This window comes from Nuphar pumila, chromosome 6, assembly GCF_984573655.1.
Source record: "Nuphar pumila chromosome 6, dmNupPumi1.hap1.1, whole genome shotgun sequence".
Classification (NCBI taxonomy): Eukaryota; Viridiplantae; Streptophyta; class Magnoliopsida; order Nymphaeales; family Nymphaeaceae; genus Nuphar; species Nuphar pumila.
The window spans coordinates 115,218,702-115,237,258 of NC_143254.1; the positions used below are offsets into that span (position 1 = coordinate 115,218,702).

At 39.3% G+C, this 18,557-nt stretch overlaps 1 protein-coding gene across 1 annotated transcript in view; it reads left to right on the forward strand.

Moving 5' to 3' along the window:
• Nucleotides 1-18,249, forward strand: part of LOC149835802 (phospholipase D delta-like) — a 194,172-nt gene extending 175,923 nt beyond the window's left edge. Inside the window, exons 9-10 of the mRNA XM_090008760.1 lie at nt 5,870-6,067; nt 17,748-18,249. Coding sequence (XP_089864886.1) covers nt 5,870-6,067; nt 17,748-18,041 — 492 coding nt within the window. The 3' untranslated portion in view covers nt 18,042-18,249. The remainder of the gene's footprint in view (nt 1-5,869; nt 6,068-17,747) is intronic.
• The last annotated feature ends 308 nt before the right edge of the window (nt 18,250-18,557 follow it).

The following is an 18,557-nucleotide window of genomic DNA, read 5'->3' on the forward strand; positions in this document are numbered from 1 at the left end:
ACCTCCTACAAAAGTTGCATTGAATCTTTTATCAGTTCCTCAGGTTCTTCATTCCATGTCAGATCATTGGAAGCCATTTCACTCCAGAAACTTAGAAAATTAAGGAAAATGAGACATTTTACCTTAAAGGCTTCCAAAAAGGATCAAAGTAGCAAAGTTCACCTTTCTTTGCCTTACCTTCTCACACAAAATCACCTTCTAGGATGGCAAGTACAAAACCCCCCAAATTTGTCACTCTTGAAACTCCTAAATTTCACATTCAAACTCTTTAAAATGTGTTATCAGGGTCAAAAGCAGCCCTTATAGCTTATTGAAAAAAAAAAGCCCTTATATGTTTAAAAGGTGTGGCAAAAAATGCTTAGTCCTCTTCAAGTCATAGTTGGCAAACCCGTGATTCAGACTCAGATTGCTTGACCCTTGACTCGCGGGTCAGCGGGTTGACTCAGTAACTTGGCCGGGTTGGGACCTAAATTGTTTGAGTGTTTTTTTTAATAACACCTTAAATATTGAATATAACACTATGTTTTTCTACAATATAAATGCAAATAATCAAACTCAAAGGCCCAAGCAGCAAATTCACCAAAATCAAAGCATCAAAGGACAAAAGCTACAAAATATCTGCATAAAAAAATAGATAAGGTTCATAATTGCACATACTAGCCACATACATATGTACAATAATGAAAATTGTGAAATAAATATTAATAATTAAGCTACAAGGTAGAAATAAAACAAGTAAAAAATGAATAAGTAAACTAGTAATCAATACCTTTATAAGTTCTAATAATTTCTAATAGCAAAATGGAAAAAATTAAAAAAGATTCATACAATCCCACAATGCACACACACAAACATGATACACAATAAGGTGAAAAACACCCAAAGTGTGCATCATACACAATGTGATACAGGGAAACACAAACAATATGGAAAAAATTTGCATCGTGCATCGCCTCTCAGAGAGAGAGCATCAACAATAGAGGGGTTGCCTCTTCGTTTGCTTTACCATAAAGGAGAGAGAGAGAGAGAGAGAGAGAGAGAGAGAGAGAGAGAGAGAACCTGCCGGCATTCGTCGGTGGTCGCCGACAGTGGTGATGGTCATCGAAAATGGAGGGAGAGGGCCTGGAGGGGTATAGGGTTTCAGAAATGGGGAAGCAGGGTAAGAGTTGAGAGACTCGAGCCCCCCCCCCCCATTATGTTTTAAAGCCGGTTTGTCTCGGAGCGAACCAGTACAAATACCGGTTCAGCGTTGTGAATCGGGTCAGAACCGGCTGGCTTGAAACAGACTTGAATCGTCTGATTCAGCACTGACTCGGCGAGTTACCAAGTTGGGCGATTCCTGAATGATTCCAGCCCAAACCTGGCAGTGGCATATCTGACTCGGACGATTCCCGAGTCGGATCGCTGGGTCTGCCAACTATGCTTAAAATATTGCAAAATAAGCTACTAGAAAAATACATTTCTGGTGTATCAGTATTGGATGATGCACCTCATATCGGGGTGTATCATATATGGTACTATACCGTGCAATACTTGTGTTACATGATTAATGCACCCTTGAAATTAGTTTCAAGTTGTATTATGTCAGTTTTGGATGATTGAGCCCTATATTGTTAACATATCAGGCAATATGTTATGTATTTTAAAACAATGAATATAACATCATGTTGATTATTCATTCCAACACTACCACCAGCACATATTCGTTGTATTAAATGCTGCTTGTAGAAAACCATGTCTCTGATGTGCTGACTTGCAACATTGATACATGTTTCTACCAAACTGCTGATTATGGTTGTCCCCTAGAGATAATGATTTTAGTGTTACCATATCCTTATCCTCTAAAGTTGAAGTTTGATTCTATACCACAACCTCCATAATTATATCCGTGATTGTTCATTTCTTTTGTAACGCCCTCAAAATTTTAACCTTAATTATTGTTTATTTAAATATTGAAATTTCGAGACCATTTTTTTTATATATATATTGTATAAGTAAATCAGATCTTATAATGCGAAAATAATTTTAAAAAATGGTTAAGACTTTGGGCAAGGTTACACTGAAGATAACAATCAAATCAAAATGTATGAAATATGAACATTTCAAACCACATACAATACAAGATTGAAATATGAAGAATTTTAATTATATTTCAAATCAGAGTATAAAAACAATAGTTTAGTCCTTACATGATCAAGTACTTAAAAGGAAAAGATCATGTCTATCAAGATCGTAAGTTAAGAGTAGACCCCCGAGGATGCAACTCAACTATTTCTTCGCTCCAACTACTCATCATACTTTACCTGCATTACCTGTCCTCCATAAAACGAGGTTAGACTCGCTAAAGTCTGGAAGAACAACTCAAATTCAAACTTAAAGAAAACATATCAAGCATTTAAATATAAAGACATGATATATTATTCATCAATTATCAAGTGACAGACAAGGGGACAACATCCCATAAGTCATCCATTCAAGCATTTAAATATAAGACAATTAAAAGCATTCCATCACTTAGTATTTCATTCAACATGAAGTCACATCATAAAGCATAATTCATATCATTCAAGACATACAAATCATCGCTTGAATATATACATATATCTAAGACATTCAAGTCATTGCATCATTTTCACATGCATTCATAATTCTTATAAACAATAGGGCAGATCATATTTGATCATGCTAGTGTGAAACACATGCACATATTTTCTAAGTAAATCAGTTAGATATTCATGATACACATCAATCATGATACATAAGTGTGATATATTCAAACGAGACAATTATAATACAATCATTTGCAATAAAACTATGTAGGTGTGATGTGTCATTCACCTAATAAGTCAACCTAGTCATTTGTAGGCGTGATATGCCATTCACCTATACGTTAACATAAGCATCACAATGATAACCTCAATCAAGATCTAAAATCAATAACGATCTGATTCTCACAGCTGAGTTCAGCATATAATCATGCTACAATAGAAAAACCTAATCTATAAATCTATAATTGGCTATCCCAATCAACTTAGAAGATCATCACAATTCATCATAACACTTAATTTAATCATAATAAAAAATTACAAGATCAATGCCGGATCACCTGGTCTGGAAAATGTACAACCTCACAAGGAGTTACCGCCCTAGATCGATGGTCTGCCTGGTCTTGGACAATGCACTTCCTCATAGAGACTTACCGCTTTAGTCGGATTACCTGATCTGGTCATATACATCCTCACAGAGAATCCTTTGAGAACAATTCCTCAACGGGTACCATATCTAGTGGAAACTATTGTCATACATGCATTAATACAATAGACCACTCTCAGGGTCGATAGCCACCAACACGAGCACAAGCATGTATACAATCAATATGCATCACATCATACATCATTTCATATGATATTTAAATCATAAAATCACACATTTAACCAATAAGGTTCCATGAACCATAGTTCACTATTGAACTTAAACATTTATCGCATGCATTCATAATTTCATATTATGTGGCATGTAAATCATATCATACAAAAGAATATTATCCTACACATCATATCATCGCCACAAAGAATATTGTATTTCATAAATTGAACCTCGAAGCATGCGTAAACAAATATGAGTTTTATGCATGCATACGTGAACATGCACATTTCATAATACGAAGCAACCATACCTCAACATACGTAGCTCCTACATTGTTCAAGTTATGTACGCAAGATTTAAGTCATATATACATTTTTCACCACAAGAATCGATATATCACCTCAGATATAATTGCGTAAGAAAGGTAGGTCAAAATCTCATTGACCATCACACCATACATCATACACATGTTTCTTAAAAAAACAAGACATACAAGTTCAAAACAATTTCTAACATTCAGAGTATCATCGAACACGACTTACACGTATCCATAATAGTTATATATGCACATGTATCAAATTTATAAAAACACACAAAACAACATAGTATGCACAATCCAAAGTATGATGGCACACATTTCGTACATATTATACATTCATAAGTATACGAGCATTCAAACTCACACACATGTGTACCTACAACAAACACCCTATATTTCGCTAACTACAATCATGATCTCCAAACTACAATCACAAGAGTTCTAGATATCCACAACTAAGTGAAGTGTGTGAGCAGGAAGGTGTTGCACACAGTAAAATAAATTTATTGGGTGATGCATTCACACCACGTATTTACCAGAGACATTTACCCAATTTGCATTTTGCATTGCATTACATTAAATGCACATTGACTTATAGTTGTTTTGATACTTAGCATAATTATCATATTTTTGGTATATCCCCTACTCAAAGCAGTTAAACATATAGGCAACCATAGCACCCCTAGATATCTACAACTACTTGTGGTGTGTGTAAATAATTTATATTTGCAATTCAGTTAAAAATTTAATGTCATTACTACGGGATTGTAAGAATAATGCCTAAACATGCTTTCTACAAGTTCAGTTAAGGTATCTTACCTTAATGTGAAGAACCACGAATTGACACCCAAAAGACCGAGGGGTTTCGAAATCTGCAAGAACCGCTCAAGCAACAATGTACTGAACTCTTGGTGCACGGTAGAAAATGCCAACAGCTGAGATCTATAACATAATGAATATTTAAGTTGGTTGGTTAGCATCTTAAGCACATCTCCTCGTTGTCAGAACAATTTGCGCTAACAACATACATATCAATGAATGAAATTCAAAAGCTATAAGCACATTTCTAATTTGAAGATAAAAATAAGTTCTTTATTTATTAATAATCCTTAAAAATTCCAGGTTTTACATCTATTCTTAACCCCTGTTTGCAAAATTATTTCTAGCTTTGCCACATTCATTATGTCGTGTAACTAGGCAAGAACTTCAAAGCAGTTGTTGGGAGATGTTGGATTACCTCTCCTTTTTATCTGTAGACATACTTTAATATGTCAGCGATAAGGTTTTCTAGTCTTCTAAATCATCACAAAGTTTCAAGAGTGACAAAGACCATCATCACAAAGTTTCAAGAGTGACAAAGACCAGAGGACTTTACCCAAGTTCTGATGCCATGTAAGACCAATATTTTATTGTAGATCAGAACACGTTCATCAAGATGTAATTTCAGCACATCCTTGGCTACTGCATTGAAGAGAAATGTCACCTGCAACAGAAACCAGCACCACAACTAGATAGAAATCAAAACATCAGGATATGTAATAAACAAAACCACAATACTAAAACAGTTTCATCATAAGAGAAAGGGAATAGGTGGAAATTGAAAACCAAAAAAAGTTGAATACATTAGAGGACAAATCTGAGATAAGGTTTCTGTACATGAACTAATGTGTGTATTTTAGATGATGAGAAATGAGTGAAAAGGTCTGCACCAATGATGTAGCACATGATATACGATATTTCAGGGATATATATTTCTCAATAAAGCAATTAGGCAAATACTAATTCACAAACTGATTCAACAGTATTTGTCACAAACTGATTTCTTGACCATCTCTCCTGACCAAGAGTGCACATGGATTGCTATATTTCTAAGGTATAAAATCTACGTGTGAATTTGTATAATACGAAATACACTGTCTTTACTTGTGTAAGTTTAATGGATTGATAACATTATCTGGCATTGATAAATCTTCGCTCAACTTTTCATGCACATCCTGCTTTCTAGTGAGAAATTAGTTAAATTAAGTCTTTCCAAGATATTTTTATGGTTCACTATTCTGGGTTATGGCAGAAATTTCTCTCTTTGAACTGCTATTTTCAATTGAGACTTGTTAGATATTTGCTTCCTACAATCTTGGAAGAGAACCTTCCATGCTTGAGCTAATGGCAGAAACCAATTGGCAGGCTCTGGTTAAAAAATATCGGCGATTTATGATATATGTTCATGCTAAAGGGATGATAGTAGATGATGAATATGTGATTTTAGGATCTGCTAATATTAACCAACGTTCAATGGATGGTTCAAGAGACACTGAAATTGCTATGGGTGCTTTCCAACCTCATTACACATGGGCCAAAACGAAAAGTCATCCTCATGGGCAGGTTTCTACACTTCCTTGTAACTTAAGATTTTCTTTTTATGCATATTCCTGTGATAACTTTTCTGTATTGTATTGTTAAAAATGATGTGATTCACTGAGAATGTTGTGATTTTGGCTTTATTTTATCCCTTATGATGAGATATAAGCCGCTTCACTTGGGAATGATGGTGACTTCTGCTCTATTGCTAAGTTCACGGTTCTTTCTTCCTTCTCCATACCAGTGAATTCATTTTGCTTGCAGTTCTCAGCATTTAATAGGTGAAATAATGTCATTGTGATTGACCTAGTATTAATGTTCTATTCAATTTACTAATGTGACAGCTTTAGATATGAAGTTCTTCCTATAGCATAAAGTATTTTGGTCTTTTGTGAGAATGATATTCAACATGTTCAACAATAGAGACAATGGATCACTATCTTTTAGTCACAAGTTTGTACTTTCTAATCACAAGTTTTTCACCTCATCCAAAGACCGATATCACAAGTTTTGTAAGAATGATATGCAGGCATGATCATGGATAAACACAATGGATCAGCACCTTTTGGTCACAAGTTTGCACTTTTTAATCACAAGTTTATAACCTCATTCAAAGAACCATACCTTAGCATGCATTGCATCCTGCACATGCTATCCATAAGTTGTTGTAATGACCCCAAACTGACCCTAAAAAAAATGCGAGATTTTTTTTTTTGAAACGAATACATGCAAATGCGGGATTTTTTTTTAAACGAATACATGTTTTTATATCATTGCGGAAAGACAACCCATGGATTTGGGGCACATTACAGATTTTATATTCACCAAACCAACATTCATTCCAAAACATAAATGTATTCAATCCATAAATTTAAATTGAATGTAATTAACTTAATAAACCAAATTTCAAGTTCAATAAATTCCCAAAACATTCAACTCCTATAGCAGCTAGAATTCAGGCCACCAAATAATAAACCATCGCTCCCTCTAGCAAGCCGGTCCTGCCATCACTTTGCTCAGATAAGACTGAGCCTCAGTACGAGAAAAAGGTTTTTAAAAAATGGGGTAAGAACCAAAGTTCTCGAACAAGACTTGCTGTATTTTTTGATGATTTTTAAAATAAAAAAAATCTTATTTTTAAATTATATATTATATTTAAATTGATAAAATTATGAAAAAATATATTAAATTATAGGTGACATCAGCAGGGTCTGGGTGTGGCCCAGAGCCCTCTGACATAAGCTATTTGAGTTAATTATGATTTCAGAAATTTTTCATTTTTAACCTTTAAATTCGAGTGCAAATTGAGTGAAATTCAAGTTAAATTCAGGCAAAATTCAGAGGCGAAAATCAAGTATGACCACCGTTAAATTTGCCTTGGAATGTAGATCACGTTGGTGACCTATTTTTTCGAAATCTGATTACGGTTGGCCCTAAAAATGCATTTTTAAAAAAATGACCGACCTCTATTTTTGACTTTTTCTAGATTGGATCAGACTGGATTCGCTTTGTTTGATCCAAGTTAATATGGATCTGGATCTAGATCAAGATCCATATTGACTAGGATCCATGTGGATTTAGATCTTAGATTTAGATCCGAAATCTATCTATGGCTATTTTAAAACTTTAAAATCAACCTTTGAATTAAAGATAGGATGAGGTTGAACTCTACTACATAGAGCTTTCCAGAGGGAGGGTGACACCCACTGGAATATTCTTTTGGATATTAATAAAATAATAAAAGTAAAATTTTAATTAAAATATCTAGATGATAAGAGTAGAGTTCTACATGAAAGAGGGGATGTCACCCCCTTCTAGACCCATTAAACAAAATATAAAAGGGGTTAGGCTCTCCCTCTCTCTAGAATTTGTATTCTAGAGAGAGAGAGTTAGAAAGAAAAAGAGAAAAGAGAAGAAAGAAAGAAAAGAAGGAGAAGAAGAAGAAAATAGTCTTTTTCATACATCCATTGATTTTTTTGATCTTCGATTAAGGTACGAGTTTCTTTCTAAATTCTTATGGGCCAGAAATACGTATAAATCGATTTATGTATAAGTATTAGAGGGAAAAGGGAAATCTGATTTCTTCTGTATATATATAAATATATAATGTCGAATATATATATAGAGATTTATTTTTTTATGAATGATGATTTCTCTTATGCATCAAAAATCTGAAAATATACATATTGATTTCTTGGTTCATGCATATGAATATGTATATGCATATATATATATATATATATATATACACACATATTCATATTTAACGATTTTTACATTTAAGAATAGGCATGTTGATTTTCAATTTTTATTGCTTATATATATTCCAGTGTGTGTGTGTGTGCAGGTCAATTTTCGTGAGTTTTCATGCTCACACAAATCCCAATATTCCGGTTTGTAGAGCTTTCTTGCTCATGCAGTTTGAATATATATGTATATAGATATATAGATACATTTCAAGTTGTCGGGCTTCATGATTATGGAATCAGATTATCTATTCATATAAAGATTTTCAGATTTGTATTTTGTTCATGCATCTGAACATCTATTGTTTGATTTAGATTTGCCGTGTGACATGTTCATGCATCTAAATATACATATTTGGTTCATATTTGTTTATTGTGCATACATCTAAACATATTTGTCGATTTAGATTTGTTGTCCAGATTTGGATCAGATCTGCCGAGTATTTGCTCACGCAGATCTGATTCAGATCTGCCAAGTATTTGCTCTCACAGATCTGGTTCAAATCTGCCGAGCATATGTTTACGAAGATTTGGTTCAGATCTATCGTGTATGTGCTCATGCAGATCTGAATCAGATCTGCCGAGTACATACTCGTTTGTCTTGGAGCAGATCTGCTGAGCACATGCTCATCTGGTCGGGTTCAGATCTGCCAAGTTACATATGTAACTGTTTTGGTTCAGATCTCTCGAGTTCCATGCTTATGCATCAGAACGTATTGTTTTGATTCATTACTGGTCTAGTTACATGTGTATGCATTCGTATATTTTGTTTCGATTTACATGCTGATGCAGCCCACGTCGGAGGAGTGAAAACAGAGGCCCACCGTGAATCGGTGTGGCTGAATCTCTTTATTAATATCAATAAGTTTCAATAAACAATGGGGAAAACAACTAACAGTAAAGAAATTAAGGAAAACAGGATGCAAGTAATAAGGAATAAGCAAAAGTCCAGAAAGAGAATGACGGCTGAAGCTTTCCAAACAGTCTGCCCGCGCAACCCTAGGAGTGGGCCTTTTAAAGGCTATTTACTGGTCCCGGGTCGCGGGTCCAGGTTTGGATCCGAACCGCGATCCGGGTCAACTTCCATCTGTTTGCTGGTTCTGTGACGTGCGAACTCCACCACGCCTGGAGTAGGTGCGCAGGGGTACCTCCCTGCGTCGTGGCTCCGTACCTGCAAGGGGGTCATACACGTGAAGCTCCTCATCTGTCCTTTGTGGCAGATCGGGTGGCACGATGGGCCCAATCGGGTCCTGTCCTGCATCATTCTCCCCTGGTTGGGAAGAAGTCGTCTCTGACGACTTGTTGTTGCCACAGTAAGCATATAGATCGGCCACGTTGAAAATAGGGGAAATATGCCAATCATCGGGCAGCTCAAGGAGGTAGGCATTCGAACCCAATCGCTGAAGGATCCGAAAAGGGACATACTTCTTAGGACTTAATTTGCTATAGGTGCCTACAGGAAAACGCTCTGGACGCAGATATACCCAGACGAGTTGACCGACCTGGAACTGGACATCACGACGACCCTGATCTACGAAAGCTTTGTAGGTCTCGTAGCTTTCAACAAGTTTGGCACGGACTTGTCTGTGAATGTCACGCATATATTCAACAACATCAAAAACATCAAGAGCTGGAGCTGAAAGATCTGACACAGGGGCTAGGTCAACGACATGGGTGGGTGACCGACCATACACTACTTGGAACGGAGATTTACCAGTAGAACGGTTAATGGAATTATTATAGGCGAACTCGGCTTGGGGCAATACGAGGTCCCAAGTTTTGACATTTTCCCCCACTAGGCTCCGTAACAAATTTCCTAAGGTGCGGTTCACAACTTCGGTTTGGCCATCAGTTTGGGGGTGATACGCACTACTGAATTGAAGCTTTGTCTTCAACAGGGCCCATAACGATTTCCAAAAATGACTCATAAAACGCGTGTCACGATCAAAAGTGATTGTGTGGGGGAGGCCATGGAAACAGGCAACGTCCTTGAAATAATAGGACGCGACTAAAGAGGCATCGGTGGTTCGCTTGCACGGGACAAAGATAGCCATTTTGGAGAACCGGTCAACAACGACTAAAATTGAATCAAAATGACGTGGTGTTCTGGGGAGGCCCACGATAAAATCCATGGAAACGTACTCCCACGGCCGTTCAGGAATGGGTAACGGAGTATACAGACCATTATTCTGACGATGACCCTTGGACACTTGACACACATGACACCCTTGGATGAACTTGACAACATCTTTGCGCATTTTGGGCCAAAAGTATCGTTCATCTAACAGAGCAAACGTCTTATCATGCCCGAAATGCCCTGCTAACCCTCCTTCATGTAATTCAGAAATCAACTGAAGCCTAAGGGAAAAGTTAGGCACACATAATTTGTTCCCACGGAAGAGGTACCCATTATGAATACTAAAACGGGGATCGATGGTGCGATCTAAAGAGATGCACCCCTCCCAGACTTGTTGAAAATTCGGGTCCGTGGGATATAATTCTTTGCACTGTTCGAACCCAACGACCTGCACTGACATAGTCATCAGGAGGCTCTTCTTCCTGCTAAGAGCGTCAGCCACCTTGTTCAGGGTACCCGATTGATGGCGAATCGAGGTGTACTCTTGCAAGAAGCTGACCCACTTGGCATGACGAGCACTCAATTTCTTTTGACTATTCAGATACTTCAATGCCTCATGATCCGTGTACAAGACAAATTTCTTATAAATGAGATAATGTCTCCAATAACGAAGGGCTTGTACAACGGCAAAAACTCCACATCATAAGTGGAATACTGACACCTGGCATGCGTCAGCTTCTCACTAAAGAAGGCAACAGGTCTGCGATTCTGACTCAAGACTGCGCCAATTCCCACCTTGGAGGCATCACACTCGACCTCAAAGACAACACTAAAATCAGGAAGGGCTAAGACAGGGGCACTGGTCATTTTTTCTTTGATGATCGTAAAGGCTTTTCCAGCCGCGGGCGTCCAATGAAAGCTAGTACCCTTTAAGCACTCCGTGATGGGGGCCATGAGGGTGCTAAAATTTCTCACAAAACGTCGGTAAAAAGTGGCTAACCCATGGAAGCTACGAATCTCTCCTATAGTCTTTGGGGTAGGCCAATCGACAATCGCGCGGACTTTTGCGGGGTCGGCCTTGACTCCATCGGATGACACAATAAAACCTAAGAACACGACACTGGATGTCATAAACTCACACTTTTTTGCATTGACATACAATTTTCCTTCCTCAAAATTTCTAAGACTTGACGCAGGTGACTCAAATGATCGGACAATGACGAACTATAAATCAAAATATCATCAAAGTAGACAACAACAAACTTCCCAATACACGGACGCAAGACTTGGGTCATCATGTTCATGAAGGTACTTGGGGCATTAGATAACCCAAACGGCATGACTAACCACTCGTACAATCCATCACGTGTCTTGAATGCCGTTTTTCACTCATCCCCTTCCCGTATACGAATCTGGTGATACCCGCTTTTTAAATCTATTTTTGAGAAAATGGAGACACCGGATAACATATCAAACATATCGTCCAAACGGGGAATGGGAAAACAGTATTTGACTGTGATGTGATTGATTGCACGACTATCCACACACATGCGCATGGACCCATCTTTCTTAGGAGTGAGTAAGGTGGGTACTGCACAAGGGCTAACACTCTCGCGAATGAAAGCCTTTTGCAGCAATTCCTGAACCTGTCTTAATAACTCGGTATGCTCGGAGGGGTTCATGCGATATGCGGGAAGGTTGGTAGACTCGATCCTGGCACAAAATCAATGGCATGCTGGACTACCCTTGTCGAAGGTAAACCATCAGGTAGGTCATCTGGCATAATGTCGCGGAACTCCTCTAGAAGAGGGGCAACGTCTGCGGGAATGGACACTGACGAACTCATCACGGGCTTGGCCACCAGGGCATAACAATAGCCATCTTCCTGACAATGATTCAAGAAGAGCCGATACGAGAGGCCTGCTAGTCTGGGGACTCGCTCAGGTTTGTCCACGGTGGGAAAACCTGTCTCCTTGATAGGTAGAAGGACTATCTTATGGCCATTAAAGATAAAAGAGTATGTGTTCTTGCGGCCATCGTGAGTTGTTTGGCGATCAAACTGCCAGGGACGCCCCAAAAGGATGTGACACGTGTGCATAGGGGCTACATTACACCACACCTCATCGTGGTAGTGTTCTCCCATGGAAAACCGGACTAGGCATCACTAAGTGATGGGAACCTCGTTTCCTTTCTTGAACCAAGCCATCTTATAGGGTTGGGATAACTTCTCGGTGTTGAGTTTCAAGGTAGAAACCACACTCTCAGATACCATGTTCTCGCATGCTCCGGTGTCAATGATAACATCACAAGCGTGACCCTCATAGTTGCACCGGGTCCTAAAAATGTTATTCCTTAACCATTTCGATGGGGCCGGTTCTCGGGGTGTGGTCAACACATGACGGATGGACAACAAACTTTCGACGTTACCGTTGAACTCTATAACTTCCCTCTCACCCTCGTCTTCATCTAATGACTTGTTGTCACTATCACTCTCACTCGCAGATGCGGACTCAACAATTCCCTCAACAAGATGGGTGTTCTTGCTCACGGTGGGACACTTAGACGTGACATGCCCTAACTCCTGACATCTGAAACAACGAAGGGTCGACTCACTAGGTTTGGCTTTGGACCGGGTGTGGAAAGCTGGGCCTGACTGGTCAGGTTTGCTAAAGTCTGCTCTAGGCTTTGAATCACTAGGGGAGCTTGCTCCCCTGGTTGGGAAACTCGACTTAGGTCGACTGGTGGGTTCACTACGGGAAGTCCTATATTCTTGCCTCCTTTTCAGCTTGTCCTCGATATTCATGGCGTAACTGCTAGCCTGATCTAATGTCTCAACCGTGACACAACTAAAATCATCGGAGATAGCAGGACGGAGACCCAAAATGTACCTCGTGACCTGCTGGCGGGCTGTTTCCGCGATCTGCACACGCAGGGAAAGACGATGGAACTCCGCAGTGTACTCCGCTACAGTTCGGGAGCCTTGGCGCATGGTCAGGTATTCCTTGTAGGCTCGCTCGGCGTGATCCGAAGGCACGAATTTTGACTGCATCAATCTTTGCATTTCCTCTCACGACTGTACGCGCTCTAATCCCTGCCTCTCCCTCGATCGTTGTTGGGTCGGGTGTTGTAGTGGGTTCTGGGTCAGGGTTGGGTGGACAGGTGGGTTTGGTTTTAGGTACAGGGTCTGGTGGTTCTCTTGATGGGTTGATTCGCCCGATGGGATATGGATCGGGCCCGCTCCTACACTACTCGTCGGACCTAGATATGGATGGGTTGGATCGAGGTTCGAGTTGTGGGGATAAGAGGCTTGGTTTGAACTTGATCCCCGATCCATAAGATTATGGGTCTGGTTTTGACCCGGCTCAAATCCAAACTGGAGCTCCGTCCGGGTCCGATATGGGTCTGGGTCGGTAGTGGGTCCATCATGGGGATAAAATTTAACGAGTTGGATCTGGTTCGGGACAACCCGCGAACCGGACCCAACGGGGGTATGCCAGATGAAGGGGTTCTGGGTCCAGACCCGGTCCCTGAGACCCAACGGACGGTCCCAACAACTCGGGCCCGGGCCCTGTAGTCATGAGGGCTGGACCGAACCCTCCTGGGTTCAATCCGATCAGCAGGGGCCCCCCTGTTCCAGTACGCGATCGCTAGGCCTCAGCGCGCTAAGTCAGGGGGGTAGCAGGCTGTCTCTCCGAGTCGGGTCGATAGAACAGGGTCCGATGAGATACCTAGAGAAACGCTAGGGCCCTGTCGTCCCGTCCCCGCCTGTAGTGCCCCCAGTTGCCACGCGCTGGGGCCTACAGATGGGCCCAGCGTAATACTGGGGTCCCGATGATTCGGGCCGGCCTGCGACGTGGTCGCAGGGTGTTGGTACCCCAAAACCGGGCCTGCAAATGGACCCAGTGGGACGCCGAGTCCCTGCAGGGTCGGACTAGCCTGCGATGCAGCCACATTGGCTTGCTGCCTTGAGTTCGGTACCCCCACAGAGGGAAAGTCGCCCATCGAAACGCCCCGAGGCAGCTGGAAAGTACCCGGATTGGGAGTGTGCATCGGTGCCGTCGGGAGCGAAGGGATACGATTGTGCTGAAGTTGGTTCGGCGGACAAATTGAAGAAAGGTCGGGGTTCACGCCTGTCGCCGCGCCATCCACCAGATCTGCACCTGCGACTATGGGTTGTGTCCTGGATGATTCAAGGGTCACCAGTCGTTCATCGAAGCCATCCATTCTTTTTGACAGACCGGCAATGTCCTTGCTCATCCGCAACATGTTTTCTTGGATTTTTGTGAGCACATCCATCACACGCAGCATCGGATCTTCGCTGCAAGCCTCCTCACGTTCCTCGCCTCGTATCAGATCGGTCCCTGCTTCAATAGCCATATCGCTGATGAAGGTGGGCGTCGACTCTGATACCACTTTGATGCAGCCCACGTCGGAGGAGGAGTGAAAACAGAGGCCCACCGTGAATCTCTTTATTAATCTCAATAAGTTTCAATAAACAATGGGGAAAACAACTAACAGTAAAGAAATTAAGGAAGTATACCTAAGGTATACTTAACCTAAATCCTAAAATGTACAAAGATTATACCTACACTAAAGATTAATACACAAAAAGTATACCTTTCGTATACCTTGAATCAAGGTTGTAAGTATCGCATTGTTACCCTTATCGGTTGAGCCCAAAATAAAATATGTATTGTATCGTAAAAACTCCATAAATTTTTAATAAAAATTTCAAAAAAATCCAAAAAATAATAAAAAATCATGATAAAACAAGAAAAATTAGCAAAAAAAAAAAAACATAACACAGGAAACAATGATGAATTGTACAAAATATAACCATAAAATCACATATGAAGCATTTTTGTTTCTATAAGATGCATAAGACATCATCAAACATTAACTATCTCATAAGAACAATGCAAAATATTAAATATCTTGCAATTAAGAACATGCCACAAGATTCATACTTTGGCCAAGTTTATGAATACTTAACAGTTAAATAACCAAGTTAATTTCCCTGTATCGTAATCAATAACAAGAATATGCCCTATATTACATAAAAAATAAGAACATGCCCTGTATCGTACCCCAAATCGCTCTCACGACTCTTAGGGTGTGTGGATACCCCTCTAATGGCTTCTACACAAATGAGGGAGTCGGCCCTCAAAGGGTCTTTAAAACCCCCAAAAAATTACAATTCAACCATTTTTAAAGTGGGGCCCGCCAACCCCCAAAAAATTACAATTCAACCATTTGTATATCGTACGATACAATACGATACAGAGTTATATGGTACAATATAAATACAATACTCATATCGTGATACAAGTGTGTATCGTATCGTTATTTCTCATAGTAACGATACGTATCATACCATATTGCATGATATAGTACGAACATTGCCTTGAATACAAGGATAAAGAAAATAAAAAATAAAAAAGATAGTATACCTTAGTATACTTAGAGATGTACAAACAATACAATGATATATCTTAACACTCTCTCTCTCTCTCTCTCTCTCTATATATATATATATATATATATATATATATATATAGAGAGAGAGAGAGAGAGAGACCCTCCTACTTTGAAAGTGAGGCCTGCCAACCCCCATAAAACATAGAGATAAGGGTGAGGTTTTTGTGACTAAGTTCAACTCTTTGAACCTCTATGTATGGAATTAGAGGAAAATATGGTTTAAATATGATAGATAAAGAGTGTCAAACACTGGATACTTCGTGTCTAAGACACTCAAAAGTGTCAGGCATGCGACACAGGTGCCCATTTTTTCTAGACACTTATGTTAAAAATGAAGCATCTATGCTTTGCTTAGGAATGTCATTATGTCAGTGTCGAGAAGTGTCGGGCACTGACATTGGGCCTTTAGAAAGGTCAAGGCAACATAGTGAGTATTCTTAGTAACCATAAGGGATAGATTAAGGCTGAAGGTTGAGAAAGTGAAGAAGGTGAAATAGGGTGACTTTGAAAATAGGGAATGGGGTTAAGTAAAGAACCACTAATGAAGAAAGAATTAGTAGTTGATGATGTCAGTGGGGGGGCTCTCTAATGTCAGTAGTGCTATTGATGACAGTAGCCTTGGTACCATAGGTGGATGGTTGCAAAATAGAGATAGAAGTGTATGGATGCAAGAAATAAATCGAGAAAATGAGGAATGAGGGATAAGATAAAAGGTGGTCGAGGTTGGAAGTAGAAGGAGAATGCATGAAACTTGGGTAGCAAATAAAGGAAAATGAAGATGATGAAGAAAAATAATGGAAGGAAGAGGACGATACCTTGGATTAATAAAACACATGAAGATGGGGTGCCTTCAAGATCATAATAACTTGAAGAAAAGAAGAGGGAGAACTTGGAAGACCTTGAAGGAGAAGCCACACACTGTGTCTGAGGCTAGAAAACATTGGCTTTACTATTAGAGATGCCCTAATGGGCACTTCAGAAAGGAGGCATACAACATATAATCAATAACATCATCACTCTATAATAGGGTTCAAGAATACAAAGGCACTACACAAATTCTTCACAACAAAGTTGTATAAAATGAAAGGAAAATAAATATAATGCTTCTAGACATGAAATCCAAGTGGCAAGGGTATGTAGAATGATAAAGGTGCCCATGGTTACTCAGTCAACAGGGTCCATCTTCTGTGTTATCTATTGAACGACATGGCTATTTTGCATTTTTCATACATGCTTATACCAAAATGACTAGTGTATTTGGTGAAATTTAAGAGTGAGGTCTCTATATTTCTTGTTGTCCAAAAGTAGTTATAGAGACAATAACATGTATTTGTTAAGGTATTAACCTCTGATAATGGTGATATATATATATATATATATATATATATATATATATATATATATATATATAAAATCTTACTAATCATGACATTAAACATGTCCTCAAACTCTGAAGCAAAACAGTTATGTTGATATAAAGAACACAACACTTGACGTAACTCGAACTTTTCTTATATGGAGAAACGTTCGAAGGTGTTAATGAGGGGATGATCTTGGAAAGTGCAGAAATCATATTGCCCCAACCATGTGAGTGGACCTATGGTGGACTTTTCAGATGTTTTTTTTTCTTTTGAGAATCAAACCATTACCGAGAGAGAGAGAGACCTAAAACAAATGGGTCTAGGTATATGGTTTGAGCAAGGTTCAACCTACCTGTACCCATACACGAGTCGACACAGATACATAGGCCTTCCAGCCATGCCCATGTTACATAGTAGAACATGTATACAATATGCTTCTCAAGTGTGTCACCATTGATCACCAGTCATCTCAAACAATGACTTGCATACTCCGTTGAGTTGTGCTGTTATTTATTGCCGCTGATAAATATTCTTTATGGCAGGTTTATGGTTATAGGATGTCACTGTGGTCAGAGCATCTTGGCACTATAGATGATTGTTTTGCACATCCCCATAGCTTAGGATGTGTGAAGAACGTGAATGCTATAGCCGAAGAAAATTGGAGGAGGTATACTGCAGAAACAATAAAAAATTTGCAAGGACATCTCCTCAAATACCCGATCAAGATTGATGCAGATGGAAAGGTAGGGCCACTACCTGGGTATGAGAACTTTCCAGACGTCGGTGGGAGGGTGCTCGGTGCAGCTACAAATTTACCTGATGTTCTGACTACATAGATCGATATGATTTGGCTTTTTGGCGTACAATGTACATTACAACTGTGTTGTTTTTATTCTTTGTAATAATGTGAAATCATGTAATTCTAATTTCACCTTCAGTGTATGCTAGAAGAACAGAGATACAGTGATTGGTTGATTCTCTCTCACATCTTGAGGAAAAATATGAGCTGGGAATAGAAACAACAGCCGCCTTTTTTTTATCAAATTGGAAGACTCCCAATGAGTTGCCAGCAAAAGTAAAATTTTGAAGTTTACATCACCGTTAAACCAAAGTAAAATTGGAAGACTCCCAATGACCTACCTTTTTGGATGAGACAGGCCTAAACTAAAGGCACTAGTGATTGAATCTATTGTTTTCTGGACCAGAGGTTCCTTGAATCACTTTCACTAGGAAAAAAGAAAAGGAGGAAAATTTTAAAAATAATTTTGTAAAATTTATCCAAGTAAATTCAAGGCGACAAAACTTATGCACGAGAGAGAGAGAGAGAGTACCTAGATCTAATGTGGACATTA